This window comes from Lithobates pipiens, unplaced genomic scaffold (genome assembly GCF_037356315.1).
Source record: "Lithobates pipiens isolate NorthernLeopardFrog02 unplaced genomic scaffold, aLitPip1_a1.2 Scaffold_22, whole genome shotgun sequence".
Taxonomy (NCBI): domain Eukaryota; kingdom Metazoa; phylum Chordata; class Amphibia; order Anura; family Ranidae; genus Lithobates; species Lithobates pipiens.
This window is the reverse complement of record NW_027507784.1, coordinates 268884596-268906026: the sequence shown is the minus strand read 5'-3', so window position 1 is coordinate 268906026 and position 21431 is coordinate 268884596. Positions and strand designations below refer to the sequence as shown.

Here is a 21431-nt window from a genome sequence, read left to right as displayed (position 1 = left end):
AACCTTACTAACTATGAAACTATGAAAAATAAAATGGCAGGATAGGATTAGTGCCCATCATTGGGTGTCAATGAGAGGAATGGTGCCCCATCATTGGGTGTCAATAGGAGGAATAGTGCCCCAAGGGCCAGAGGCAAGAAATGGGTCACATCCGGCCCAGGGGCCACAGTTTGGAGACTCCTAATATAAAGGCATAAATTAAATAAAAGGTGAGGTCCACTGTTTATTTGATGGAAGGAGTTTAAACAGCAAATTACAGAACAAAAAACGATCTCCACCCCCTCCTCCTGTGCTGCTACCAGTACTTAAGAAAGCATGATGCATAAGCTAATAACTTTAGCTGACAGCAAGTCTATTAAAAAGCTAATTAGCCCTAATATAGCAGAACCAATTTCTTTCCTTGCTTTAGAGAAGGGAAAAAATTAGAGAAGGAAGGAAGAAAAAAACACCTTGCTCTCTCATGAACTGGGAAGTTCAGCGGTGCTATTACTGAGGGAGCAGGCTGATAAATGAGTCACTTTATCAACACTTTCTCTTTCTAACCAGATTTGTCACGAAGCCTTCCCTTTCTTTGTCCTCGCCTGAACGATCTATCACACTGACACCTCTGATGACTTTCTTCATACTTGTGCTATCACCTTGTTCACAAACTAGGCGGTAAAGAAAAATGGGCGGCCACAGCTGACCTTTCCAGGACTGTCGTGTGCAGTCTTTCGTAAGAATGTATGCTCAGATTAAAGGTTTGCTCTCCTAACGTTCAAACACCTATATGAAGCCCATACAGACCCTTCTTTAGTAAAGTAGGTCACCCTGTTGAGGTTTGGTGTCACTGCATGAAGAATATGAGCAATTTTAACATGATTTCAATTTTTACGTTACACTATTTTAATTTTTTTGGTCAAATTCTAGATAGAGGAAGGGTTGGATCCAGGGCCGTCTAATATTGATTGGACCCTGGGCAAAAAATTTCTTGCCCCCCATGCAATTTCACTCTCCACCTGCTCTGAGACATACAATAAATAGCAGCTAGACTTAAAATCAGTTTACTGTATCAGATCAGGCAGTAATTGCGATTGCGAGGTTACAGCATATCATTACTGCTTACTGACTGGTTGCTTAAGGTTACAGCACACATTACAGCTCACTGATTAGTTGCTAGAGGTTACAGCAAATGATTTCTGCTTGTTGATTGGTTGCTAGAGATTACTGTGCAGTACTACTGCTCATATCGGGACACAGCACAGGGCTAAAACTTCAAAGGACAAGGGAATTTAAACTGGGATAGTTGGCAAGTATGAGGCAGCTGCTTTGGGCCACACAACAATGACAGGTCCCAGGGCAGCTACCCCTTTTGCCCTGCCTTAAAGACAGCCCTGGTTGGATCCCCGGTAAGTCTGTATGGATATCCATGACCTCAATGGGCACATCGTCCCGTATCTAGATTTGTGTGACGAGCCAATCTTCTCAGATCCCTTCTTGGGAATGCATACTCCATATATTCCCAAAGAGAAACAACATTTTTTTTAAATACTATCGTTACGATAAAGATGTTGATTCTTTTAAAAACAACTTTAAAGTTCATCGCCATTTAGAAATAGGGATACTTCCAGAAGAATGTATTAAAACCTGGGTTTGATCCTGGAAATATAGTACTATTGGCAGTTACGATCTTCTGCAAACCAGAAGTAGAGACAGCTAAAGGGATGCTTTGCTCTCAAAAAAATATCATTCAGCTGCTGCAGCTGAAGTAAAAGCACTACACCTCGGTTCGCTGATGCGGTGCGATTTGAAGCTGTTTGATAATGTTTTCAAGGAACAGCTGCAGTGCGAGTTGATGCAATTCTGATTCTTTTTTACTGCAATTTGGATACAGATGCGATTTCTGTCCTGGGGTCGCTTTCTCTCTTAGAAAACAGTACTAGAAAACGTGCTGGGATCATGTTAGGACAAAAAAAAAAAAAAAAATCTGCCTGCAGTTTCCATTCAAGTTTATGGAGCTCAAATTGTTGCACTAAACACTCACATGACCCTTTTTCAGATTACATGGAATTGCACTGCATATACACTATATTACCAAAAGTATTGGGACACCTGCCTTCACATGAACTTTAATGGCATCCCAGTCTTAGTCTGTAGGGTTCAATATTGAGTTGGCCCACGCTTTGCAGCTATAACAGCTTCAACTCCACTGAGAAGACTGTCCACAAGGTTTTAGGAGCGTGTCTATGGGAATGTTTGACCATTCTTCCAGAACATTTGTGAGGTCAGGCACTGGCTCGCAGTCTCTGCTCCAATTCATCTCAAAGTTGTTCTATCGGGTTGAGGTCAGGACTCTGCAGGCCAGTCAAGTTCATCCACCCCAAACTCGCTCATCGAGGTCTCTATGGACCTTGATTTGTGCACTGGTCCGAATAATTTGGTGGAAGGGGGGATTATGTCGTGGGATTGTTCTTTGCCCCTTAGTCCCAGTGAAGGCAACTCTTAAGGCATCATCATACCAAGACATTTTGGACAATTCCATGCTCCAAACCTTGTGGGAACAGTTTGGGGATAGCCCCTTCCTGATCCAACATGACTGTGTACCAGTGCACACTTGACTGGCCTGCACCGAGTCCTGACCTCAACCAGATAGAACACCTTTGGGATGAAATAGACTGGAGACACTGAGCCATCCACATCAGTGCCTGACCTCACAAATGTGCTTCTGGAAGAATGGTCAAACATTCCAGTAGACACATGCGTAAACATTGTGGATAGCCTTGCCAGAAGAGTTAAATTTGTTATAACGACAAAGGGTGGGCCAACTCAATATTGAACCCTACGGTCCAAGACTGGGATGCCATTAAAGTTCATGTGCATGTAAAGGCAGGCGGCCCAATACTTTTGGCAATCTAGTGTATGTGAACAGCCTCCACAGAAACTCCTGTTATTTCACTTGTCATGCGATTCCATGGGTTGTGGAACACATCTGAAATCACATTACTGTGAACCAGGGCTAAGTAATACTCCTGAAGAGCTGGCACAGCCTGCATACTGTATATCAAGAGGGAATATGGATAACTGCACATATACACACTTAAAGAATTTGTAAAAACATTTGCATTAATGCAAACCTATCACAACCTTTGGCAGTTCAAACTGAGCCTCTGGTGTAATCTGTGTAGTCAGAAGCCACCTTCAATGACAACTGCAGATCAAAATGAGGAGAATGATGAAGATAGCTGAATTTATCTACAAATTTTGTAACCGAAAAAGCTTAGCTCTGCCAACTTCCACCTGCTACACCTCCATATTGGTCAGTAAGGTTGGCTAATTCCATTCAGGACCAATAAAGCAGTTTGACGTAGAGAGGCGGCCAGCTAAAGATGGAGAAAAGATTTAAAATTAATTGAAAAAAAAAAAAATGTAAATAATGTCAGCTATCTACTGTATAACTCTGGATTGACTAATCGTTCTGATATGTGGCTTTCAAAGCATTTACCCCTGCTTGTAAATTTTTTTTTTTATCTTGTGCTCAGCTTAAATTGCTCAGATTGGGGTTTACTTTAAGAAGGTCTTCCATTTATTTTATCGGTTGTAAACATACTTGTTAATCTGAGCCAAAAACATTCCCTTCAATGCATAGAACTCAGCAGTCATCTCCTTTGTAAAGTATTTCAAGTTGGTTGATTCGATCACCTCCAGACCCTAGAATGTAAAAAGAAAAAGACAACACTTCATATCGAGCCAAAAATTCAATTTCAAAACATCAAAGGGCCAACAAAACTGTTGCAAAATTAAAAGACTTTGGTACAATCACTAGTTAAAGGATAACTAAACGCACACTTTAATTTTTTTTTTTTTTTTTTTATTGTAGTTGCATTCGTTTTCCTTTGTCAGCCAAGGTAAGAACATTAGCAAGCAGAAAAAACACACATTGGTCTTGCCCGAAATGCATTGCGTTTGCATCGTGAGCTACAGTGAAGATAAAAATAGGATTGTGGTACTCACTTTAACTACTTCAATATTGCGCACTTACACCCCCTTCCTGCCCAAGCCAATTTTCAGCTTTTAGCGCGGTCGCCGTTTAAATGACAATTGTGCGGTCATGCTACACTGTACCGAAACAGAATTTTTTGCATTTTGTTCCCACAAATAGAGCTTTCTTTTGGTGGTATTTGATCACCTCTGCGTTGTTTTTTTTTTTTTATTAAAAAAAAAAGCAAGTTTTCTCCTTCACCAATGAGGTGGCACTGACAATGGGCACTGATATGCATCACTGATGGGAATTGATAGGTGGCACTGATGGGCACTCATGGTTACTTATGGATGGCACCGACAGGCAGCACAGGGGGGCACTGATAGATGGCATTGATAGGCATCACTGATGGCTCTGCCAAGCATTGGGGATGGGCACTGATTGGCAGCTACCTGGGCAATGATTGGCATTTCCCTGGTGGTCTAGGGTGGCAATCCCTGGTGGTTCTGGGTAGGCATATGAGGGTGGGTTGCACTGAAACAATCAGCACAGACCCCCCCTGTCAGGAGAGTAGCTGATCAGCTCTCCGCTACTCGCGTCTATCAGACGCAAGTGAGGAAAAGCCGATCAACGGCTCTTCCTGTTTACATCATGATTGGACATGGCTGATCACGTGGTAAAGAACCTCTATCAGAGGCTCTTTAATTCGGTGTAGCGGTGTGTCAGACTGACACAACAAGCCACTAATTGCCGCAATTCATGCCCTCGCGGGTGTGAGAGAGGAGATGTTCTGGAGGGTCGTCATATGACGTCCGCCCAGAATGCGGGCGGCAAGTGGATAAAATCCTTTATTTGGAGTTCATTGAGGCATGCAAGAGGTCTTAAACATGGTAGTAAACGCCCTCCTCTTTACTTATACCTACATGAAAGCTTAAATCAGGCTTACCTGTAGTTACAATAATTATCTTCTAAACATACACCGTTTAGGAGATATTCACATCGGCAATAGCCGATAACATTGTGACAGAACCCACTGTCGCAGTGTTTTGGAGTGGGCTGGCCTCCCACACAGACTATGGCCCAGCAGAGAACTTGGGAGACAAAATGTCGTTGGGATAATGTATGTCTATATAAGTTGCATCCCTTCTCCCCCCATCCTCCCTCTCTTGTTATTGTGTTTAACCACTTCAATACCAGGCACTTAGACACCTTCCTGCCCAAGCCAATTTTCAGATTTCAGCGCTGTCGCAATTTGAATGACAATTGTGTGGTCATGTGACATTGTACCCAAACACATTTTTTATTATTTTGTTCCCACAAATAGAGCTTTCTTTTGGTGGTATTTGATCACCTCTGCAATTTTTATTTTTTGCTCAACAAATAAAAAAATAAATATCGAAAATCTTGTGTGTCTGTTCCAAATTTTTGTAAATAAGTACGGTTTCTCCTTCAATGATGAGCACTGATATGGCTGCACTGATGGGCAGTGATAAGGTGGCACTGATGGGCACCGCTCGTATGCAGCACGGATGGGTGACACTAATGGGTGGCACTGATGGGCATCACGGTTGTCTTTTAGTACATACTGGTGCCAATCAGTGCCCATTTGTGGGCACTGATTGACACAGATTGGCCATTCATTTGAACATGTGGCTGGCCATGGGATACATACCTGGCCATCCACGTTGCCCCCTTCCCTGGTGGTTCAGTGTGGTCATCTGAGGGGGGGGCTGTGCTGATAAACAATTAGTGCAGACCTCGCCGCCCCCCCCCCCCCCCCCCCTCATGATGAGAGGTGCCAATTGGCTCTCCTCCACTTGCGTCTGTCAGACACGATTGAGGAAAAGCCAATCAACGGTTCTTCCTATTTACATCGTGATCAGCCGTGATTGGACACAGCTGATCACATGGTAAAGAGCCTCTATCAGAGGCTCTTTACCAAGTCTGCAGTCTGACACACATTGCCACAAGCCACGCCCCACGGGCGTGAGAGGAGACGTTCAGACTGACACACTGCACCCCCAAACGGCACGATGCGCGACCTCACAGCGTCTTATCCTGAAGGACATCATATGATGCCTAGTCAGGATAACTGAACCACAGCCCAACCATCATTTTGCTATAGGCTAATTGGTGGTTAATTATTTTATGTCATGGCACGTAGACAAAAGGTGTGGAGACAAAATTCAGCGGGGGATGTCTAGGGAGAGGCTGTTTGCTTATCATAATCACTTTGTGTATTTCAACTGTAGTTTCTGGTTGAACGTACAAGTGTCGGGTTTCCATTGGTTCTTCCTTGTCCCTTACCCCCTCTATGACAAGGCTAAGGGGAGTGTCCCTGTGTTTAAAGGTGTGTGTTTTGCACTTAATTAACAGTTTATGCTCTGCTTGTTTAACCCTCACCATCTGTGTGGTTTGCCTCACGATTGGGAGGGGGGGGGGGCAGGTTAAGGACTGGTTATGGCGAGTCTGTCAGCTGCGGGTGCATTTGAAAAACAGGACACAGGTCTTTTGGAGGTGCCAAGCCGGGGGATATCTGAGATCCGTCACATTGGTGGCAGCGGTGGGATGTCTCCTGCAGTCCGGAGACATCCAAACCACCACCGGGATTCAAGATCCGGGCAGCTGCTGAGGAGCGGTATGGGGACCAGCCAGCATGAGAGCGGAGTTCAGGGGGAGGATGCAAGGCATGTGGAAGCAACTTTGGGGACCAGCAACGGAGCACACCATGCTTGGCTGGGGGGGGGGGGGGGGGGGGTGTGATCCATCGGCATCCATCACAAACACCATCCACGCATGCGCAGTGGCATGCTGCATTCCAGGGCATACAGCATACCGTAGAATGCAGAGCGCTGCGTGGTGGCCAGGCTCCAGTGACGTAATAGCACAGGGGGTCTTTGATTGTTGGGACATACAAAAGCAGTCAAACTAAGAGGTGAAATGCAGACGAAAAAAAATGGGACTGAAATGTTCACCTAGTAGAACATGGAGAAAATACTGCAGCCTTGCAAAAAAACAGTTTCTTGATGCTGAAAAGCCCAAGAAGCACTCGCAGATCTGGTAGAAAGGAAAGGCAGGAACCCAATCTTTGAGACCATAAGCTTGGATGATGATCTGCCAGAGCCAACTAAAAATGGTAGAATGAGAAACTAATACACCTTTAAGTCTCATTTACACTTGCGGCTGGTGGGTTTTTTTCTACAGTAAAAATTATACCTTGACATGTTTGTAGGGCAGTAACGTTGAACAAAACCCAGTCAACTTTAGGAGGCCAAACTGCAAGTGCTCGGCAAATGAGTGTAAATGCATGAGGTTGCAACATGGCGGTGCTGCATTTACAGGGTTAAAACAGATGGTAAGGAAGAAACATGTCGCCTCCTCACTGTTTGACAAATTAAGTGATTCATCAAAGACTGATTATCAGAGGGGCAGCAAGGTCTGCTGTACTCTAAATTTAAACTTACAAATACAAAAGGCAAACAATCTTCCTGAAAGTATAGACTCACAGCCTGAGCACCCAGGCAATAAATTGCACATTTCCTTTTGATGAACTGGAGCCAGACAAAAGAAATGGAAGAACAAATTCTTAGTTAGGGTGAGGCAGAAACAGCCATAGGCAAGAAGGAAGTCCTGGGTCTCCACGTGACCTTCTCCCCATGCAAAATCAGAAAGGGTTCCTTGCAGGATAAGACCACTTGTTCAGACATTCATTTTCCAGAAGTGATGGCTACAAGAAATATGACTACTGGGTGAAAAATTAGAGAGAGGAATGTGTCCAATGGGTTTCAAACTATGGTTTCAGAGGTGTAGAGAAACCCCAATTTGTAACAGTGTCACAGTGGAATGAATGGGTTGCACGGAAGATACCTTGTACAAAAGTCTTAAAGAAAGCAAGAAGTATACAGATTAAGAAGCGAGGTTCCTGACAACCTGCCTAAATTATGATCATTCCCTTTGCCTATATAAAAAAAGAAATCAAAAAATGAAGTTTTGCTGTTTTAAAGTAAGGTGCCTAAGCAAAAAAAAAAAAAAAAAAAAAAAAAAGAATCTACCTTTAGCCTTGAATTTGTCATGACAAGGTGCATTCCCTTCCTCATATGTAGCATTCCATTCCCTGTAGCCTCTTAGCTGCAGATCTGCTGTAAGAGAACTAAGGCTTATACCACTTACTCTGTATCGGATGATTGGTATTCTCAAGATCTCACTACTGCGGTGTTGCTGTAAAGAAAACTGTACCCAAACACCTGCAGTGCAAGGATCTCCTGGCTCCTACTTCATTTTTCTGTGGATCTGCATTTACCCCACCTCTCTTGCTGCCTGGTACCTCCTGTGTTGCTGCTGTCTGTATATATGCATAACTTTTTTTTTTTTTTTTTTTTTTAGGCATAACTTCCAATGTAGGTCTTTTTGAAGATGAGGAGAATGAGAAGGCCTTATATTTATATAGTGGTATCCACTTCTTATGATAAGTGAATGATAAATGAAGAAAATTCTGGGATTTTATGGCCATTACTAGACCTATCATTAATAAACCGTTTTGGGCTTAGGCATTCCAGTCAAGCATTATCTTACAAAATGCACTTGCAAAGCTCCCAGGAAATTATTCCATGAAAAGAGGCAGAGTCCTACAGAGAAAACACTGCAGCTAATGGGTCCTTGCACAAGGTTAAACCAGGCTTGTCAAATTAACACTTCAGGATTTGGTAATTGGCTTTTTTTTTTTTTTTTTTTTTTAGCAGTGTTCCCTACTGACTCTGCTCACTCCATCATCTGACCCTGGTCTGGCTACTGTCTAGCTCAGGAACCGATAAACTTGCGGATTGTTTATGCACTTAAACTAATCTCCTAATGGCAGGACATGAAAGGCTCTCTGCTGTGTTATTCTTTTATCTTCTTAGAATGATCAGATCTTTTTTTTTTTTTTTCCTGGCACTCAGGATCATTTTATCTGATAAGTAAATGTACAGTTATATGACAGATCGTTACACTTTACCATTATACATTTAACATGCCAAATTGGTCGCAATTCCCTACATTTTCCCATTGAAAGAACGTTAAAATGTAAAACTAAAAAACAGCACAAAAACATTACTCAGAACATTTTTACAGATATACATGTAAATGTTTATACACCTTGACAGATATTTTACATTGAATTTGTATGAGCGGAGAGTAAATACAACCAAATGTTTTACATCAGCTAATGCATTTTTCATTAGACTTAAAGTGAAATCTTGGTCAGCACTTTTTCTTTTGCCTTGCATAGTGTGATGAAGTTAGAACATGTGTCACGTTTTAAATTGCCATCTGCGTCCCCGTTTTAAAAATTGTGCCTTATTAGGTTACAAAAGAAAATCCCAGCACTGTGCTCTAATCTCGCATAAAGTGTTCATATCTGGGTGGGTGAACCGCTTGGCAGCAACAGATGAAAACTCTAATTCTACAGCAAGCTTGACCACAGTTGTACTGAACGACGATTATGCCAAACCTTTTTGAGACAGGTCATGACCCCAAGACCCCTCTACAACATTATTCAGGTCTTTGAAATATTGAAACCACAAAAAGACAAGGTGAGCACTACTAGCACTCTGGATATTAACCCTTTCATGACTAAGCCTATTTATGACATTTGTTGCTTGCAAGTTAAAATCTGTAATTTTTGCTAAAAATTACTTAGAACCCCCAAACACATTATATATACACACACACATACACACATATACACATTAATATTATATATACATATACACACACATACATACACACACATACATACACACACGCACATATATTTATTTATTTTTTTAGCAGAAAATCTAGAGAAGAACATGGCGATCGTTGCAATATTTTATGTCACATTGTATTTGCGCTGCGGTCTTTCAAACGCAATTTCTTGGGAAAAGACACTTTCATGAATAAAATTAAAAAAAAATAAATAAAAGGTAAAACTTAGCCCAATTTTTTTTGTATAATGTAAAGGATGGTCTTACACCGAGTAAATGGATAACCAACATGTCCTGCTTTGAAATTGCACACACTCAAGGAATAGCGACAAACTACTGTCCCTAAAAAGAGCTACAGAGGAGGTCTAATGCTAGAATTATTGCTCATGCTCTAACGATCGCGGAAATACCTCACATGTGCGATTTGAACACAGTTTACATATGCGGGCGCGACTTGTGTGTTCATTTTCTTTGCTGCGCGAGCCCGCGGGGGCAGGAGCGCTATAAAAATGTATTTTTATATTTTTTCCAATTTTTTGCATTTTCACTTTTAGAAAAAAATTTAAATTTGATCACTTTTATTGCTGTCACAAGGAATGTAAACATTCCTTCCGACAGTAATAGGTGGTGACAGGTACTCTTTATGGACGGATCGGGGGTCAAAGACCCCAAATCCCTCCTTTGCACTTCAATGTATTCAGATCAGCAAAAACAGCGAATCTGAATACTGTTATTTTTTTAAAAAACTGGCACCATTGGCAGCCAAGTAAACCAGAAGTGATGTTGAGACGTCGCTTCCGTATCTACAGAAAGAAGACTGGAATGAAGCCGTTTCCGGCTTCGTTCCAGTCTCTCTAACCGGCGGAAGTGCCGCATTGTGCCTTGGGTCTCCCGGAGAAACAGGAGGCCTGGTAAGAATGGCCGAAGGTGGCGGGACGTCACCTCTCGCTCCTCTGGTTTAACAGCCGAGCAGCTTTTAGTCGCATCGGTTGTTATCCCTGAAGAAACAACCGCCCGCTCTAAAAAAAATTAAATTTTTTTTTACTGGGATGATGCCTGCAGCTGCACAAGGAATGTGCGTACGCTCAGCGGGAAGGAGATAAAAGCTTGGATTAAATCAATACTTTTAGAAGTGCCCCATCTTTTGTGTTTCAAAGGCCTAAAACACAAATTCATAATGTAGATTTTGAATTCATGTCATAAAATACCCAAAAACATTTTACACATGAAGCCTATAGCTGCTGTGACCCATCATTGTACCCATTACTCCTCCACTCAGAAGCTTACCTGCATGCATTCATTCTTCCCCATGGCTCCAGCCAGCTGTAGGTAACATTTGACCTGCTGTCGGATCTTCTGGAAACAGTCTACGATGGGTACTGTAGGGATGGTGTGAATACGGCTCAGAATGTCTAGTGCTACATTCACCAGTCCTTGTTTCCTGGCAATCTTTCCATACTGGATGATGGCAGAGGCTGAGGCGTGCACACCCAGCATTGCATTGTTGGAGCTTGGATCATGTTGAGTGCTGTTGTCATATGCATTCACTATAGCTATCAGGGGACAATAAGTTACTACAAGTAATTCATTCATGCACTAGAAGCAATTCATTTGAAAAGGTTTATGGCAGAATATTAGCCTAATAGCTACAAACATGAAAAATATACAACATATGAACAATTTACAGAATATAAAAGTTAATATGTCTAGCTCTTGTAGTCATAATGAAGAAAAATCTTGCGTTTTCCTTTGCATGGCATTAGAAGATAGCACAAAAACTCTCCAATGGTATATACACCCCCAAGGCCCATGTCACAGTGACAATTTTGGTAGAGATTTGTAAAAGCTACAGAATTGCACTCCTTAACAGTTTCTCGTTTTCTGTGCTAGATAAAAAATAAAAAGTAAACAAAAGATGTGTTGCTGAAATTCCAAGCATTTTGTAGGTCAACTACTGAACAATTGACACCTTGCTTTTGAAGCTAGTGACAGGATGCCCAGATTTAAAGCTACTCCTAACTCAGGTTATCCAGCAATTTGTAGTTTTATAGATGAGCACTGTAGCCAGCTACGGGGGCAATGATCAAAACGCCATTCAGTGATTTTTCATACATCAATGTAGAAGTCCACACAAAACTATTTGCCAATTTATATTCACTGTCAGGTTTTAAATGTAGTTTGTGTCCTAGACAAGGAGATTTCATCACTTTCTTAGTGAATACAAAGGACATGAAGGGATTGTTCTGAATGGAGACACAGATCACAATAAGCCATAAAGGGGTTCTAACCATACCCCAATAGAAAAAGATTTCATTACTGTCCAAGTCCCTATTAGATTCTGAACACTTCCTATCCCGACAACACAAGTGAGGTTAAATCTGTTCAACGGAGACAAATAGCACAATAAAATAACAATCAAGGGTTCTAACCTCACTACAGTGTATACATAGCTAATCTATTCTTGGCTAGAGTTGCACGTTTAACCAGACAGCTAAGTGTTACTGTGAACATCATGCAAATTACTGTATTGGCGTATAACACTCACTTTTTCACCCTGAAAAACGGGTGCAAATAGTGTGTGCATGTTACACGCCGATATTGCAATTTGGGATGCCTAGGAGGAAACCGGGAGGGGACAGGACAAGAGCCCTCAGATTGTTTACAGCAAGAATCTCCTGTTTACTCAGCGGCCTCTAATAGGAAGTCCCGTCTCCTGGGCCGGCATTGGACCAGTGTTCCGTTTATTATAGAACTTTGTATTAAAGAGTTTGTTGACAGATTTGCGCTGTATTTAATCTGATGGCACTCGTTCCGCCACATCCCTGTCTCCTCCGAGGCAGCAGTAATCTAAGGTGAGGCTGTAGATGGGCACTGATCAGGCTGCATATGGACATTGATCAAGCTGCAATGATGGGCAATGGTGAGGCTGCAGATGGGCAATGGTGAGGCTGCAGATGGGCAATGGTGAGGCTGCAGATGGGCAATGGTGAGGCTGCAGATGGGCAATGGTGAGGCTGCAGATGGGCAATGGTGAGGCTGCAGATGGGCAATGGTGAGGCTGCAGATGGGCAATGGTGAGGCTGCAGATGGGCAATGGTGAGGCTGCAGATGGGCAATGGTGAGGCTGCAGATGGGCAATGGTGAGGCTGCAGATGGGCAATGGTGAGGCTGCAGATGGGCAATGGTGAGGCTGCAGATGGGCAATGGTGAGGCTGCAGATGGGCAATGGTGAGGCTGCAGATGGGCAATGGTGAGGCTGCAGATGGGCAATGGTGAGGCTGCAGATGGGCAATGGTGAGGCTGCAGATGGGCAATGGTGAGGCTGCAGATGGGCAATGGTGAGGCTGCAGATGGGCAATGGTGAGGCTGCAGATGGGCACTGACCCTTATTTTGCTTCAAAGTTCTTCATTTAAATTTATGTTTTCTCTAAAACTTCCCTCATAAAATGAAGGTGCGTGTTATATGCCAATAAATAAGGTATTCCATAAAGGAAGTGAATAATCATGATCAGCCAGTCGTCCTACCAGAAGTTGTTATATATGATTCTGAGTGAATGAATGCTTTGTTGAAAATTAACCAGGAAAAGCAATGTTGGTTTTAGGGGTACTTAAAGTATTTGCACACCCTTACATATACCAAGTGAAGTGACTGGCCTCAGGGGATAGACAAAGATGAAACAGATCCTCCTTCATATGTTGTAACTGTTTATCTGCAGTCTTGTCTTCTCTACGTCCATTCAAAGTGCTGAATTTTAACGTGCATCTGAGAGTTTAAAAAAATAAATATACAAAAAAGGGGGTGGAAAGCTGAAGTTGCATTCTGCAGAGCTCAGTGAGGAGAGCTCTGAGAGAGGATTGGAGGGAATAAACACACCCCCTCCACACAGCTCATAGGAACAGAGCTGAGGTGGTCAATCGGCTGGAGATTCGACCGTCACAATTTTTCTCTAGGGTTCAGGAAAACTTGTCAGAAGTGTGATGCATACTGATAATGGAACAAAGCAGCAGACAGAAATGTCACTTAGTGCTCCTAATTGAAACAAGCATACTATAGAGTGATATGCTTTGTTCAAATTTCATGTCTGAGGTTTAAAACTACTTTAAGATAAGCTGATATACATCAGGAGGTTAAAAAAAATAACAGCTATTATAATTGGGGTACAGTATTTCATGCAAGTTAGAAACAGAGGGTTGAGAGTTCATCACATACTGAATTAAGACAAAATAAAGTCTGATATTTGCTAATGTGACCTATGGAGGAGGGCAATTCCATAGATTCTGCAATAATATGATGCAAAACATGCAACTTTTCAACAGTCATCCTGTCCTTATAAAAGCAAAATGAATCCTCACCATAGATGTGCCAATTCCGCATATTAGCAAAGAAAGACATGATGCAAATTCTGGGAACATGAACAAATCAGGTCTTCATTGCCCTTAATTCTCTGATCTGCCAGTGTGTGGCCAGATGGACCATGCAAGCCTAATGTGTTTTGCAAGGAATGCAACTTATTTCAGCAGTTCTGATAAGGATCGTTTCTGTTCTGATGTGTTTATAAGGATGCAATGATTTATGATTTAATATTCCAATTTATGTTCAAGTTTACTGTGCTGTAGCAGTGTGACTTCAGGTATCTTTGCAAGTCTATGCTCCAAAAAAAACATGTATAAATCTAATGTGTTGCAAAGAGTTTAATTACACATATTATGCTGATCAGATTGAATGCAGAAGACGTTTTCTGTTGTTCAGGGTACAACCCTGCCCATATGCAGATATTATGCTGATTAGATTGAATGCTGTGGATGTTTTGTATTGTTCAGGGTACAACCAGGGGCGGACTGACAACTCATGGTGCCCCCGGCAATCAGATTATGGGGCCACACAGTATACACATACATGTACACCCGTTTCTATTGGCTGAGAAGGTACTGGAGAGGTGGGGCAGCTATAATCTCAGGATTTTTAGACCAAAAGGATGTCGGTAAGGGACATTTCAGAGACAGATGTAAAAAAACAAAAACAAAAACAAAAAAAAACACTTTACATACTGTCCCTGGTTTTACTGAGTCTGGCAACCCTGATGGGGCCCCCTAATGGCCCAGGGCCCTCGGGCAGTGCCCGAGTGGCCGAATGGTCAGTCCGCCCCTGGGTAAAACCCTACCCATGTGGAACTTTCCCTAGCTACAATAAATCGATTGAAGGGGCTGCCATTTTTGCTTTTTTGCTTTCACCAAAGAAAATCCATCTCTATTGAGATGGAAAGTGCAATACACACTAAAGCATTTATGCTTTTTCAATCAAATGCATCATCTAAAAATATTTAGGGAATTAAAAAACCTTCCAAAAAAAAAAAAAAAAAATGCTACTGAACAAAGTACTGACTCCTTCAAAGACAACCTGTCCCTAAACTCTGTCCCCACTGAGAAAACCATATGAGCATCACAGAATTGAAGTGACACCATTGCATCCTGAATTGGCAAAAGCACTAATTCAGAGAGGTATGCAGCACGGTTTTAAATTAAGTTAAGTTGTCTCATGAAGTTGAGAAAATAATTTAGTAAAGGCTGGCACACAAGATACAGAAGCTTTTAAGCAGCTGCTAAACAACTCGAGGCAGCGATTTTGTCTAGAAGAAATTAGACTATTCACGGCAGCATTTTATTGAACAAAGAATCCTTACCCTCTCATGCTTCCTACAATACAAATGTCAAACTGTGCATGTCTTTGCTCCTGTGCGATACCCACCTTGGTAATGGTGCTGCCTCCACATGAAGATACTGCTCCAATGGGACAAGTCATCTGAAACAATAGGCAGTCTGTTCCGCCAGGTTTTCACCACGGTTTTCATGTCATGGAGACTATTATTCCTCCCTAGGTTAGTCGGCTGTAGGCCTGCATTAATCTGGGCAGCTTCTTGAAGCTCAATGATCTGCTGAGCTGCCTGCAAGTAACAGATAGAGATGGTAAAACGACAACATTTGTTTCTGGGCAAAGTATGCTACCTAGTCCCCTAGTATAACCAATGGGCATGGCTTATTCTATGTGGCCGTCTAAGTCCTTCATTTTTTTTTAATCTGGAAGAAGCTTGCAACTGGAAAACTACTGCTTCAAATGTTAAAAAGTCAATGGTAATTTGGACATCAGGCCAATAAGGTCCCAGTTGAGACTACTACTCTAATTAGGAGGAGGCCTCATTGAGATTGCTCATTCAATTACATCATAAAACATTAGTTTGCATGTTCTTGCATGGGATTCCGCCAGGAACTTTGCTTCCACAATCCAAAGTAATAACCTCTATGGGCCAACACAGTGCCACTGCTGCATGGAATGCCAAAACCAGTTTTGGCAGCCTTGCCCGACATGACTACAGAGTTCTCCCTATACTATGCTTCACTGGATTTCTCTCCCAGTAAGACAATACTGCTGTCTTGCTCCCGGAGAGGCTGCCTGCATGCTGTGCACAGGGAATGTAATCTTGGGAGATTTTGTTTTATGCGAGTGCCTATGTCAGTAGAAACTGAGCCCAGAGCAGCTGGCCATGCACAAACTTTATAAGCCTAATGAAGATGTCACGGGAATAATAATAATAAAACATTTCTTGCAACAGGGGCAAGTTAAAAAAAAAAAATGGATGCTGGGACATGTTCTAGAGAAGGTGAAGGAGGCTGGGGGGTACATTATCCTGGACTTAGAGCCTCACACAAGGATATTATATCTGAAGGAAGAGTAATTCTAAGTGTTCTTAGAAAAAAAATACTAAAATTGACCCGCTTAAACCAAAAATTGTTTCTGCTACTAAAAAGGAGGATGATATTTGGGGTAACGTTCCATTAACATGTGTATTAAATAAGCTTCCTCTTTGGTTGCGGAGCAGCTAAGACACGGAAGAAAGATAACGATTGTATTTGCTGCTAATCAGCTAAATAAGATAAATGCCTGAAAACCCAGCTCACATTTACAAAGTCAAATCTCCTGAAACAAAATAAATTAAGCAAAGTAATAATTTTCACAATTATCGCCGTATCAGCTCTCACAATACCTTAACCTCCTTTCTTCCACCATTCATCATGTAAATTTAATTTTCTTGCAGGTATTTAATCACACACTATCTGATATTAAAAAAAGTAATTACTGCAGCTGCAAACTCACAGTTCACTTTGTACTTTTGTCATTCATTGTCTTTAATCCTTGTGTTGAGATGTGAGTAAAGCAGCAAGTGTAGGTAAATGTATATAAGATAAAGATAAGCTAATCTAGTACATGTAATCAATACAGTCATACAGCAGATATCGACTCACAAAAATGTCCTATATTTGTGGCGTTGTTGTCAGGATTTGAAACCAGTCCTGGTTTTCACAGCTATCTGTGCCCCCTGAGAGTATGCCCACCTTTCTTTGAGATGGCTGAGGAACTGACCACTGAACAATGAAAAAAGAATGGATGGAACTCCATTTAAGAGTAAGCTTATGACAAGCGTGGACCGTGTAAAATCAGCACATGAATTAAAAAACAAAAAAAAAACAAAAAAAAAAAAACACATTAGAATGTCAAAATAATCAGAAGATCCAAAGATGAGACATTGGAGCTCAATGCACACAACTTCCGTTTTCCAATTAGATTAATCAAGATAAAGTCAATTATTTAAGCAAAATGGAGGATTTGCTGTTCAGCCTAGGAGATAGCATGAGGAGGAGGAGAGAGGATAAACCAGGCATGTGGACCTTCTATGGTTGTTTAAAAATCTATAATGGTTTAATGCCATGTAAAACATGCTTTACAGGAAGTGTGCATTATATTGTGCCCTGTAGGTTATGTAGTATTCTTGTTGGAACAACTTTGTACTGTTAAAAATTAAAACATTTAATCCAAGATCCAAAGCTACATTTCAATGTAAATTAATTTTCCTGTAAACTAGAGCTTGGTTTTAACTCTTCCTAACCATTCTGAAAGGTCCTTTAAAGCTGAACTTTGTGTAAACTAAAAATTGACCATTGTAATGGGGTATCTCCCCTATGCAAAAGTTAAATGTTGTTATTTTTTGTTTAGGGATAACCCCTCCCACTACCAGCATGCCTCAGTTTTCTAGCAAAGCAATACCAGGGGCAGGATCATAAACACAGAGCTCCTGTGTGAACTCAAAGAAAAGGCTAATACAAAACTCCTACTTTTCTTTCAAGTCTCTTGAGGGATGTGGGAAGTCTTTAACCTGTGGGATTGTTTAAAAGAAGTCCAACTGAGGAGTGGGAAACACAGTAAAGAAGTGCTAAAGGCCACTCAAAAAGAGAATGGAGTACTGCCTAAAGCTCAAGGAGCTGCCGGAAGGATTCTACGCCCAAAGCCCTAATCAAATGAGGTTGTATTGAACACCTAGTATAACTTAGAGAATGTGTGAACAGAAGATCAGGCGGCAGCCTGCAAATCTGAGAAACGGTTGCTTGGTGTGAACGGCCCAAGAAGCATTTGTAGATAAAGCAGAGAGCTCCTGAATACAAAACGGGTGGAAACTGATCATTAGGACAAAAGCACTATGTCCAGGGTGAAAGCCAGAAACGAATGCCGCGTACAGACGACCGGACTTTTCAACATCAAAAGGTCCGACGGAACAATTCTGGCAGACCATTCGATCGTGTGTGGGCTGCAGCGGACTTTTGATTTGCAAAAATCCGACAGACTTTAGAAATGTAACACGTTTCAAATTTTTCCGCCGGAACTCCGCCGGACCCAGTTCCTACCGAGAAATCCGCTCGTGTGTATGCTAGTCTGAAGGACAAAAACCAACGCGAGGTCAGCTATTGGCTACTGGCTATGAACTTCCTTATTCTAGTCCGGTCGTACGTCATCACGTTCGAATCCGTCGGACTTTGGTGTGATTGTGTGTGGCCAAGTCTGTTCATTCGGAAAGTCCGTCAGAACGCTGTCAGAACTTCGTCAGAACTCCGTCGAAAGTCTGTCGGACCTAGTCCCTCGAAAAGTCCGGTCGTGTGTACGTGGCATAACTTAGACATAATGGAAGTTCTGAGTCTCAACATCACCTTGCCCCTTTGCAAAACTGAAAATGGCTCACTGCAGCATGAAAAAACGTCAGATATTCACTTTGCAGAGTTGATGGCTACAAGGAATACCACATTGCTGGTGAGAGTAGAGAAAGATGACTGTGTCCAATGGGTTCAAACGGTGGTTCAAACGGTGGTTCAAACGGTGGTTCAAACGGTGGTTCAAACGGTGGTTCAAACGGTGGTTCAAACGGTGGTTCAAACGGTGGTTCAAACGGTGGTTCAAACGGTGGTTCAAACGGTGGTTCAAACGGTGGTTCAAACGGTGGTTCATGAAGTGCAGAGAACCAGATTTAGATCCCAAGTAATCATGGGGAAATAAATAGGAGGAGTTACATGGGAGACATTTGTAGGAGGGCCTTTTACATCCTTGCATACAGCATAGGATTGTTGGTAGTGCATTGTATGTGATGTCAGAGATCATGTCAAGTGCAAGGGTCAATTTTTATTTTACCTAAAGTTCAGCTTTAATGTGATCATTTGGAAGGCATGGGGTCAAGCAGGTTTTCATGAGATTTTGATAAAGTATATGTACGCAATGTTAGCCGACTCTTTCTCAAGAGCTACCGATTGCTTTAGCATACAGTTGTCCCTAAAGTTAGCCACGTTTCATTGCCTGACAAATAGCCAAGGAAGCATCAACGCTTCTGGTAGAATGAGCCGTCAACAAAATCTGACCCGTGATTGTACTCAAGGAGAAACCCTGATTGACTTCAGATTAGAGAAACGCCAGGATGCACCCAACAATATACTTGAGGATGAAATCCCCTGAGCGTCACACAAAGCAAAAAACTACACCAAACAAAAACTGAAGTCTTGCCCAACAGGGAGGGGTTATGCCCAGGAAGGGACTTCGTCTTTTGTTGCCAGTATTGAACAACATGACGCTGGCAGCATAACCTATAGTAATGGATATGAAGATGCTCAGTGTCCGGTTATCTACAATAAAGGAAAGACTTTAAGCTGCCCATAGTCAAGGTTTACTGATCATCCCATTTAGGAATGTACGATTTAAAATTTGCTTTTCACCTAACATACCAAGAGCTAGATCTGCTTGGCAGCACATTTTAGACTGTCTCCACCCCAGTATTAAACGTCCAAGAATTAGCCTACCTGTAATAATGGTGTATGGACATGAGAGACAACATATGGAAGTCTTCTCCATTCCCGGATGGCCAGGCTGCTTGCCATTTCAACCAGTCGCTCAATGTAATTCAGTTGCTGCTCCTCTGGATGGCAAATTGCCAGGTAACCACGGTACATATTCACTTTCCATGCCATTTCCTTTGGACAACTCAGTTCAACCTAGGGATAAAGTACATGCATAAACATGTTATATGTAACTATATATACACACAAACTGTATATAACCATTTTTGCTCCCAGGAGCCACAGGTGTTGCGTGGAACTGTCTGTACACATAAATTACAGGATACAGTTGTACACAGAACGGTCTCTTGCAAGAGGAGTACTTTCACATTTTAATGCTCAGAACTGCATATACCTGTGTACAGCTGTTTCCGGTCATTCATGTAGGAGACTGTATGCAACAATTGTGGCACCTGGTTGCTGAAATATGGACATTAACCATGTGTATGGGCCCTAAATATACAGTACTTTGAAGATCACGTTCAACTGCAAATGTCATCTTACAGGAAACTTGCCATGAGAAAATTGCATATCCTGCTGCTCCATTTGAAAATGCTAGGTGTCTGGCTGCCACGCTGGTTTTCTGGCTTTAGCATTTATAGGGTTAGTGACTTAAAGCCCAACTCCTGGGTGGGCAACAGCAAACAAAATGCTAACAGCCTGCCTGCAGCTCAAAGAGCCACCTGAAGAAACTTACATGCAAAGCTGGCATGAAAAGAGACTGCAAAAACTATCTGAGAAACCGTATCCTAATGCTGAAGAGCCCAAGGGACACCTAGGTCTGTTAGAGTGGATTTTTTGTTTGCCAGTGTCCAGCCTCCTTCAGGCAGCAGTATAACCCAACAGTATATGACTTCTTGTGTCCCTCAATGGATGAGGAAAAAAAAAAATGTTTTGATGGCGTTTCACTATAAAAATGGGATTGCACAGTGTACCAGGTACCCAGAGCAAGAATCAGATTTTATTTTACAGATGTCAAGACACAGAATAAAAAAACTTGGTTGTTATAGGTTCTTCAGACCTAACACTAAACCCCTATATTTGTAAACCATCTCATCTATTCAGGCAAACCTATGGCTTCAACAAGGAAAGATTGGGTTGTATAAATAATTAACGCCCGATTCCATCTCTCAAGGTTTACTCAGAAACGGGTAAACACACAAAGCACTTTTGTGTTTTCTGCAATCTATTTCAAGATTCCATGACATTGCTAAGGATCAAATGAAAGAGAAGCAATGACAACACAAACACCAGGTTACACAGAATAAACGTTTTAAATGTCTATCCTGCTTGCCAGACAACAGGTGCGGCTTGCGGTAAAGAACGCCTGTCGCTCTCCTCCCTGTGGGGAAAAGAATGACGTCCTATGGCAGCCCAAGTACACTGTGCAACACAAGCAAAGTCAAACGGCGACAGCAGAGCATTTAATCAGGAAAAACAAAAGAACTGATGTCTTTGTAATTCAGTTTATGAAGGAAATAAAGACTGGGAAATTAGAGCCTGAAAATTAAAATAAAACACTATTTGTTCAAAGGGGCAGGGAACGT

The 21431-nt window shown here is 41.9% G+C and overlaps 1 protein-coding gene across 3 annotated transcripts in view; it reads right to left on the bottom strand.

Annotated features, from left to right (window-relative positions):
- The window catches only part of TRRAP (transformation/transcription domain associated protein), a 252953-nt gene that overhangs the window by 51913 nt on the left and 179609 nt on the right, over positions 1-21431 (bottom strand). For 2 of the 3 annotated variants that reach the window (XM_077449048.1, XM_077449050.1), the window contains 4 exons: positions 19849-20040; positions 15428-15623; positions 10969-11234; positions 3587-3687 (listed from right to left, as the gene is read on the bottom strand). In XM_077449048.1, coding sequence (XP_077305174.1) covers positions 3587-3687; positions 10969-11234; positions 15428-15623; positions 19849-20040 — 755 coding nt within the window. The remainder of the gene's footprint in view (positions 1-3586; positions 3688-10968; positions 11235-15427; positions 15624-19848; positions 20041-21431) is intronic. The other variant, XM_077449049.1, reaches the window with a different exon arrangement.